General features: G+C 53.4%; 1 protein-coding gene across 1 annotated transcript in view; it reads left to right on the top strand.

Moving 5' to 3' along the window:
- Nucleotides 1–9,521, top strand: part of TNS1 (tensin 1) — a 206,022-nt gene that overhangs the window by 88,601 nt on the left and 107,900 nt on the right. The window contains 1 exon segment of the mRNA XM_039844732.1: nt 2,742–2,783. Coding sequence (XP_039700666.1) covers nt 2,742–2,783 — 42 coding nt within the window.

Below are 9,521 nucleotides of genomic sequence, written 5' to 3'. Positions count from 1 at the left end.
TTATTAGATTTTTTTTTTTTTTGGGTGGTAAGACTGAGCATCAGGCCCGCTCAGCGCCCATTGCGTAGATGGGTTGCTGGAGGTACCTTAGGGAAGGAGGTTCGCCTGAGGCTGACTTCCTGGGCCTGGCCTGAGCCCTGCCATCCTGCACTGCTAGCCCTGGGGACAGGAATGAATGACAGGGCTGGCACTGAGGGCCCTTGCAGATACCCTGGAGTCTGCCCACTCTGCAGAGGGAGGGTTCCTAGTTTGCGTCCCCAGGGGGCAGTGGGAGTAATCACTGCCAACATTAGGAGTGTAGGGCCATAGGGCACCGGCCACAGAGTGGCAGGGGGCCCTGGCTCTCCCTGGCACATTCCAGGCTCCTAAGAGGGTGGCCAGGGGCCAGGGTGCCGGAGGGAAGGAGAGAGCCTTTTAAGGAAACATTTCTTTGCTTAGAGCGGAGGGGGGTTGTGGGGAGAGAAGAAACATGGAAATACACAACAAAGTGGGCTGGAAGGCGCAGTTGTGTGTGGCGGGCGGAGGAGACGGCTGGGGCACACGGGCATTAGGCCCTCTGTCTGGGGGTCCACAGCTGCCCCTAGATCTAAGTCCTTAAGGGGTGTCTCTACCTCAGGGAAACAGGGAAGGGACTTGGAGTCAGGACGCCTGGGCCCTCATTCTTTCCACTTCCTCAGGATGGTGCTGGGAGAGAGGCCCTCCCCTGTCTCTGAGGATACCTGTCCGTTTCTGCCCGTCTATTTGTAACCCCTCTCACTTCTGCAATCCTGGTCCAGAATGGAGAGTAGAAGCCCACCCTCATGTAACAAGGAAAGGAGCAAAGCAGGGCACGGTCCTGTGGATCGCACCCGCTCCCACCCAAGGCCTGAGGGCCCATGGGTCATAACAGGTGCGGGGAGACGAGACACTCGTGGCCTGGCTCCATGAGGTTAAAACCTATAAGCTCCAGAGTGGGGTGTGGGGCTGTTGGGGCAGGAGGAGAGAGGGAGGAGCCCAGTGCTAGATGCAGGAGTCCTGATGAATGTGCCTGTCAGGGAGAGCAGCGTCCCGCGAGGGTGAGACCTTGTCTGGTGCACAAGGCAGGCGGGGAGGCCTGCAGGCCACAGACACCTCTGGGACCTTCTCTTTCTGCCTGGCGCCCTCCACCCCATCCCTGGCCATTGATCAGCTGTGTGACCTTGGGCAAGTTATTTAACTTCTCTGTTCCCTCTGTACCTCGACTAGAGGTATAACGATACCTATTTTATTGGGATGTTAAAAAGATTAAATGAGCTAACATAAGTAAAGCATTGATAGCAATGCCTGTCATATAGTACATATTCAATAAGTGTGAGATCCTCCTTTCCTTGGTCTCATATGTGATTCTCCCACTAGTCCTGGAGCGATGTTCAGTACGGGGCAATAGACGCTGAGACTCAACGCAGGCCTCTGCTGGAGAATGGGTGGGCAGGGAGCCTGTAGCATTGCTGGGTCAGGAACCAGAGATACTAGCTCCTAGGCTCTCCACCCTTCCAGAGCTTGGGGTGCACTGTCATGTGGGTATTGCCCCCTTCTGGACTGGCGTGTCAAGCCTGGGGGATCCCTCGGGCTGATCAGATGACAAAAGGGATCAGGTGGAGGGAAGGCCTGGCTGAGGATGGACTCTATGAACAGGCAGCCCCAGCCAGGGCTGCAGGCTGTCACCATCACTGCTCCACTGGGGTAGCGGCTGGGGGGCAGGGGTTGCCCACTGTCCTGTCCGAGGAGGCAGCCACCCCCGCTTTGGCCATCCACGGCTTGTGCCCAGACACCCTCATGCCCTAGGGAGAGCCTCCCCCTTTGTCCCTCTGTGGGCCCCTGCCTGGTGCTTGGGTCAGGAATTGGAGCCAAGATAGAGGTATGAGCTCCAAGAAAAACGTGTCCCAGCTAGAAAAAAGGAACACATTGAGTCTCTGATAAAGGCCCCTGCTAATTGTCAGGGTAGAGGTTTGGCTGCCTGGCCTGGCCGAGGGATGTTATCTTAGGGTAGGGAGCAATCCAGCCCGCCCTCCTTCCCCTCCCTCTGTCTGGAGGCCCAAGTTGGCACCCCCACCCCGCATCAGAGAGGAAGATGAAGATGATGATAAAATAATAGCTCACCCATAGAGGGTGCTTTCAATTCTCAAGGCCTTGCACTTTTGTGATGCGGGTGACTTTCTTTGGAAGAGCTGGCAGGGGCCCTTCACCAACCTGTTTCTCGCACGCTTTGGGAAACTGCCAGCTGTCTACAGCTCTGACCTTTGGGTGAGATATCTTGGCATTAGGGAGAATGAAGGAGGTGACTTCCCTTTCTAGAGGTCTTAAGTATGTTTTAAAAATTTTTTAAACAAATTCTACCATATTGCGGGGTATTTAGAAAATAAAGCAAAGAAAAAAAAATCCTTACTTTTATTACCTTTTAACCCACCGTTATTAAAATGCTGGTGCATTGACTTCCAATCTTTCGGCGTCCGCATATTTTTTTTAGAATTTAAAAGTTGTGACATACATTTCATTTGCCTTTTGCTGCTCCATCTCCCCACTGAGCATGATTGCCTAATAAGCATTTTCCCACGTTACCGATAGTCTCCTACGAACTCTCAAACTGGAGAGCGTCGGCGTGTGTGAGTTGAGGGAAGGGATGTCTAGCATGGAGGTGGGGGCTGTGGAATGATCTCAGGAGGCCCTGGTTTTCTATGGGGATGAAAGATGCTAACCTTGCCCTTTCTCTGTTCCTCCCATAGGTGGCTGCCCCGTGCATTCCTCCATCCAACCATGAACTGGTGGTGAGTGACAGTCTGTTCCCCTACCCTGCCAGCCCCTCCTCCCCTCTTTCTTCTGTTCCCAGCTGCAGCTTACTTTAGACCCAAGCGTGCCGTGCCGAGAGCCCCCAAGGGTGCTGGGCAATTAGGTAAGGGGAAGGAGGGGTCCGCGTCCCCAGACTGAAGCCGGACTGGGAGGAAATGAGTCATGAGGTCCTTCTGATGGGATACAGGGCCTCCTATTTCAACCTGGAGACTAAAGTCCTTGGAAAAACCCATAAAAGGGCATCTCGCCTGTCTCTAGGTCTGGCCAGGTGCCTGTTGTCCTGTCGCTTACAGAACCAGGGGATGCCATCTTCCGTCCACCTGGTCTGGGGTCAGGTACCCTTCAGCAGGAGGCAGTGGGATGGATAGCACGACCCAGAGTTCACCTACTTGGGCAGTTACTCACATTCAGGTGTCTTGGTCCATCTCCAAGCTTTTTGGCTGACTCTGCTTTTCTGCTCTCTCTTCATGTCCCCCACTCCTCCCTCCCTCCCCTAATTGGGCTTCCAGAAAAGCATGGAAGGGTGGGAGGTGGAGGAGTTGTGGGAGGGGGGCGGTGAGCAGGGCTCCTGTGAGTTGTGGGCTGTGGAGAGCAGCCTGCTCCAGACCGATCCCAGCTGGGCCGATTCGGAATGTTGGGAATTTTTCCTCCCTGCCCTCTCACTGCCTTCTTACCCTTCAGAGGTCCCTCCTGCTCCCCACCCGCTGCCAGAGGCAGGCAGGGTCCTGGAGGCTAGAAGGGAAGGGGTCAGGCGTGTGCACGTGCGCACGTGCATGTAGGCCTGTGTGCACAACCTGATCCGCTGGTGCAGAGGGGGCAAGGGTGTCATGGGGCCCGGGAAGTTGCAGGTGTTCACACACCTGTGTGGCAACCGGCTCAGACTGGGTATTGGAATCTTAGTCAGGCCATCTGGTCTCCTTCTCTTCTCCAATGTCCATTTGTCATGTGACAATGAGCCGGGCCTGCCCTCTTTCTGGGCCTCAGTTTCCCTTTCTGTCAGAGAGAGAGACTGAACTAGATACTCAAAAGTGTCAGTGCTGTTAAGTATTCCCTCCATTCAGGGTCGTTAATGTAATGAAGTGTGTGATAGTGCTTGTGACTTTTGGACACCTCTTAGACCCGGAGCAGAGGCACTGCTCTCTGCCCACCCTGCCGAGCTAGCTCCCTTATTTGCAGGGACCCATCCTCCCTTGTCTCACGGGGCTCAACCCCTTTTGGGCTTTAGCTCTGCCCAAGCTGTGCTGCTCCAGATGTAGGGTGTTATTCACACGGAGCCCAGTTGAAAGTCATTTGAAAACAGCAGGGCGTGGGGGCTGGATGCTCGGGGCTGAAGTCAGAGAGTGCAGGCCTGGCTTGGAGCTGCCAGTGACAAATCTGTGATCGCAGAGGGACACCATGGAGGGCGAGTGAGAGGAGTGAGGTGGGATGAGCGAATGGCTCATCATTCCAAAGCAACTGCCGTTTGCCCCCAAGAACAGAATGTCCTTGGCTGGTCTAGGATGGCTGGGGGGTCCAGGGTTTAGGGATCTCCAGGCAGAAGCCAGATGCTTGGCCACTGGGGAGTCTCCTGAGTTTTGTTAATGTGAGGAGGGGTCAGGAACTGGGACAAAAGTGAATAGGCTGGCATTCCAGCTTGCGGGATTGTACCAGAAGGGGCTCCTGCCTGAGTGAGCTCATGGACGCTTCCTGTCTCTGTGACGTGCCTGACCTGTGCAGGGGGCCTTGACTTTCACAGAGGTGACACCGGATTGTGCTTTTTCAGAATGACCCCCAGCAGTGGTCAGGAGCTAGGGAGTTCGACTGCCTCCCTCTGGATCCCGGTTCTTCAGTCCCTGGGCTTACGACCTTGGACATATTGCTTAACCTCTCTGGACTTCAGTTTCCCCTCTGCAGATTGGGAGTTAGCAATCGTACCTGCTCTGTAAGCTTAGGTATCCCCACTGTCTGGCACTCAGAACCCTCCCATGGCTGCCCACCTCACTGGAGTATTCATCCACCGGCCCACACATCCCTGCAGTACAGTTTTCCTCTCCGGCCTCATCTGATTTGAGAAGCTCTCTCCCTTACTCACTCTGCTCCAGGCCTTCTTGCTGGAGGCTGCCTCAGGGCCTTTGCATTTGCTAGTCCCTCCGCCTGGTATTGCTTTTCCCCACAGATACCCACAGGACTCTTTCCAGCCCCAACAGATCTTACTCAGATGTCAGCATTTCCCTTCCCCTAGCAACCCCACCTTCCTTCCCTGCTTTCTTTGCCCCGCCCCACCAGCATGCATCACCCGTCTGATATGCCAAGGTGCTAAGGTCTTACTTGCTTATCTTATTTAGGAGGCTCCCCAAACGCCAGCATGTAAACTCCATGGTGATGAGGGATTTTTATCTGTTGTGTTCATTGCTGTATCCCCACTGTCTGGCACTCAGTAGGTACTCAATACATATTTGTTGAATGGCTGGAAGAAAGGCATTCAAAATTAATCAGATTAAACTGCTGTTGCTTTTACTCCTTGCTGATGGGCATTGAGGGTCTACTAGGGGACCAGCCTCGGCTAGCAGCTCTGTGTTATCCCTGGGAAGTGGGAAAGTGGCCCATGGAAACCAGGAGAAAGTTTGGCTCCCCGCAGAGAGCACTCAGCACCTGTTTTCCTCACAGCAGGTGGGGCAAGTACTCTGAGCAGGTTCACTAGAGAGAGGAAAGGGCGGGAGTATTTTTCCTTCCTTTTCCATTCTCTGCCTGCCCCTCGGCCTCTGTGGGGCTGGTCTCTGGCATCCCTGCCCCCTCCCTCTTGCCTCACACTGTCTGTCTGTCTGTCTGTCATGTTTTCTGTTTGTTCCCAGGCCCCCCACCGCCCATCTTGCTTAAATCCTGCCCCATTGGACCATCATCATATGGCACAGGATTTCGGCCCAGCCTCTGGGCCCTGCTGGCCAAACGCATTTTCCAGCCTGTGCCAGGCCGGCCAGGGCAAAGTGGCTTAATCTTCAATCCATGTTTTTGTCTTAGTCAACAGACGTTGTTCAAGGCCTTGGGCAGAAGGGTCCTAGGGTCACCGCCTCCCTGTGGGGTCCACCGGCGGGTGGCAGGAGAGAGAGGGGAGAGGCCTTGTTTGCCACGGATGCTCCTGATCCTTGGAAAGAGCTGAGGCAGCTTTTCTTGATTTCTGAAAAATAAGAGTCAAAAGGAATTTCCCGAGGGTGATAGCCAAATGGAGTGGCCACCGAGGTCAGCCGGATGTTGAGCCTTTCTGCACACACAGCCGGGCATCCAGGGGACCTGGATTGGGCGAGGCCGGCCAGCCCCACAGACGGTGCTAGAAATGTCCTTGTGAGTCGGAGGTTGGGGCAGGGCATCCGTGTGTGTGTGTGGGGCGGGGGGGGCGGGGAAGGGGGGAATGAATAGAGAATTGGGGATGACAGTTTAGTAATCAGAGCAATAAGGAAAAGTTAACCCTTGTATGGAACTTTCTATTTGCCCATCTTCTGAAAAAAAAAATTCACTTATTCTTCACAGCAATGCTGAGAGAGAGGTGCTGTGATTATTCAGCATCACAGATGGGGACCTAAGGCCTAAGGCCACAGAGCTATTCAGAGGGGGACCTGGGATTTTGATTCAGCCTCCTGGCACCTTGGAGTCCATCCTGCCCTTGTAGCTGCTGATAATGACAAATGTCACTCTCACTTGTGCTGCATCTGCGGTCTTCAGAGCCCTTCCCATGACACTGGGCCATCAGGGCCCTCAGTGACTTGTGCTGAAGTCTGGGCAGGCGTGAGCACATCCTGGGTAGGCAGGAGCGGCACATTGAGCAGAGGAACAAATGAGATCAGAAAGGCTAGGTGACTGGTTCACAGTCACACAGCAGTAAGGGGATTAGCTCAGGGGTGGGGGTCTGGATCCCTGGTTTTGCTTTCTTCTCAGATACCCTTGGTGCTGCTGATGTAAATACCTGATGTTGCCAGGTGGGCTTCTGGGTTTCTTCTAAACGACGGCAGCCAAGAGTCCACCTAGCTAGCTTCTCTATTTGCCAGTGGGCCTAGGATTTAGTGGAGGGCACCTCCGTCCACCTGTCTCCCATCCATTCTACCAATAAACACTTCCTGAGCGCTTACCTGGTGCCAGGCACTGTTTTCATCAGGGAGCTGCAGGGCTCTTGCCTGCCGGAGTGCTAGGCCTTGCAGAAGAGAGGTGGGCATGCATCAGGCACAGAGCCACAGGAGTGAGAGGACGTTAGATGCCATTTAGTAAAATCCTGCTCTTTTTTAGGTGAGGAAACTGAAGCCCTGAGATGTTTAAAATCTAGCTTTTTATTGTGGTAAAATACACTTGACGTATCATCTTCGCCATTTTTGGGTGCATGGTCAGTGGTATTAAGTACGGTCATATCATTGTGCAACTATCACCACCACCCACACCCAGAACGCTTTTCATTTTATAAAACAAAAAACCCCACCCACCACCTTCCTCTGGCAACCACCCTTCTACTTTCTATGTCTGAATTTGATGGCTCTGAGTACCTCAGATAAAGGGAATCGTACCATATCGTTGACTTGTGACTGCTTATTTTACTCAGCATAATGTCCTCAAGGTTCATGCATGTCATAGCCTGTGTCAGAATTTCCTTTTTTAAGGCTGAATATTCCATTAGATGTGTATATAGCATTCTGCTTATCCACCCATCTGTTAGTGGACACTTGAGTTACTTCCACAATTTAGCTATTGTGAATAATACTGCTGTGAAACTCTTTGAGTTTCTACTTTCAGTTCTTTTGGGTATATACACAGAAGTGGAATTGCTGGATTATGTGGTAATTCTATTTTTTATTTTTTTGAGGAACTTCCATGCTATTTCTCACAGTAGCTGTACCATTTTATTTTTCCAGGAATAGTGTATAAAGGTTCTAATTTCTTCACATCCTCGCCAAAACTCTATTTCGTGTGTGTGCTTGTGTGCGTGCGTGCGTGTGTGCGTGTGTGCATGCGTGTGCGTGTGTTTATAGTAGCCACATTAATGGGTGTGGGGTGGTGGCACTGAGATTCTCATACGGCTTTCCCAAGGTGCCCAGTGTCAGATCTGGGTGAGAAGGCACCACGTTGCTTCGTGGAAGAGAATGGATGTGATGTTAACTGGCCCAGAAGAGGGCTTGGGGCCCTTCAGCCCTGACACTAACGTCCTGCTCTCCATCACGGAAATTGCTAGGTGCCATTTTAGTTAGTTCGAACTCTAGGTCTCGATGAATTTCACTGTAGGGTACTGGGCAGGCCATGGGTGAGCATCTTTGGGAGATTCTGGAAAATGGAGCCATGCCAGGAGACATGAGCCAAAGAGAGCCTTGATTTTCAGAGGAGAGAGCCAACTCTGAGCATTGCCTTCCAAAGAGGAGCGCCAGAGCGGTGAGGGGGATCAGAACTCCTAGCAACACCCAGGCGGCTTTGTGCGGAGAGGGGAATAAGGGGCAGGTACAGAATGGGAGTGAGAATGTGTCAAAGGACAAACTGGCTTATTTTCTGTTGCTCTTCAAAGCAGAGCCTAGTAGATGGAGCTTCTTATAGAGAGGAGGAGGCTTGGCTATAAAGAAAAGCTCTAATACCTAAAATGGCCCAACAGGGCTGTCTTGGGGAGTCGCTGTCAGTCACTGGAACACACACTCACTGACACTTGTTAGGGGTAAGGCGGGTGCTGATAGAAGGTTCTTTCCCTGGGGAATCCCTGGGTGGATGTCCTTAGGGCCCACTGAAGTCCTGTTCTCAGGCTGGGCTGTGAATGGACATGGTCACTAGAGATCAGGGCATCCATGAATGTGCTGACCGCCTCCCCTACCCCCTTCCTGGGAGAGGTCCCAGCTGGGCGAAGGGCCCTCAAGGCACCATGCCCAGTGGGAGAGGGAGAGAGAACTATGCTGCGGAAACGAATTAATGCCTGACTTGGGGGTTCTGACCAGAGGGGGCCTTGGGGTCCAGGGAAAGAAACAACTGGTTTGTGCTGCGATGGTTGAGGAAGTCTGTCTCCTGTTCTAAGTCCAGTTTAGAATTTGAGCAAATGGAAGAGAGGAGGGGAGAGAGTGGGCCTTCCAGAAGGTGGTGGGGCTGAAATAGAGAGGGATCAGGGCCTTGCCAAGCCTGATGGGAGCCTGGGCAAATCCAATGCCCTTGCTGGGGGGATATGGGGGCCAGACAATGTTGTTTTACCTTGGTCTCTCTGGCTGGGGTGCTGGCGGGAACAGCCTGAGTGCGGGAATAGGGATGGGAACCAGTACGGCATGCATGGTGGGGAATGAGGAGGTGTGAGCAGAGGCTGCAGGTAGAGGGGAGAGGGAAAGGGTGACCCCTTCCTCCTCGGGTAGTGGAGTCGACCCGAGGAGGAAGGGGTCACATAAAGAAGGAGTCCAAAAACCATGTTAGGGAACTTGAACTTGATGAGTCAAGCACTAAGAGCCCTCGTGGGTCCTTGAGTGGGGAAGTGACCCAAAGCAGGGTTTGAGAGCTGGAATCGACTGCCAGCTTTGGGGTGCGGCTCAGCTGCTAGGAGGAGGGCTGGGAAGGCCAGACAAGGCTGGTGCAAGTGCTCAGTATGGGATGGAGAGAATTCGGGCAAGGGCGGCTGGGGGGACCTGGAGGAAGGGCCTGCGGAAGCTCAGACTCTTAGTGCCCTGGCTGAGGGAGAGAGCAGCATGCAGAGCGGAGTGTAGCAGGAGGGAGTGAGAAATAGTCCAGTCTGGCTGGGGCCA

Source organism: Pteropus medius, unplaced genomic scaffold (assembly GCF_902729225.1).
Source record: "Pteropus medius unplaced genomic scaffold, Ma_sr-lr_union100, whole genome shotgun sequence".
Lineage (NCBI taxonomy): Eukaryota > Metazoa > Chordata > Mammalia > Chiroptera > Pteropodidae > Pteropus > Pteropus medius.
Note: the sequence above shows the minus strand (reverse complement) of the source record. Positions and strands in the feature narration are given on the sequence as shown.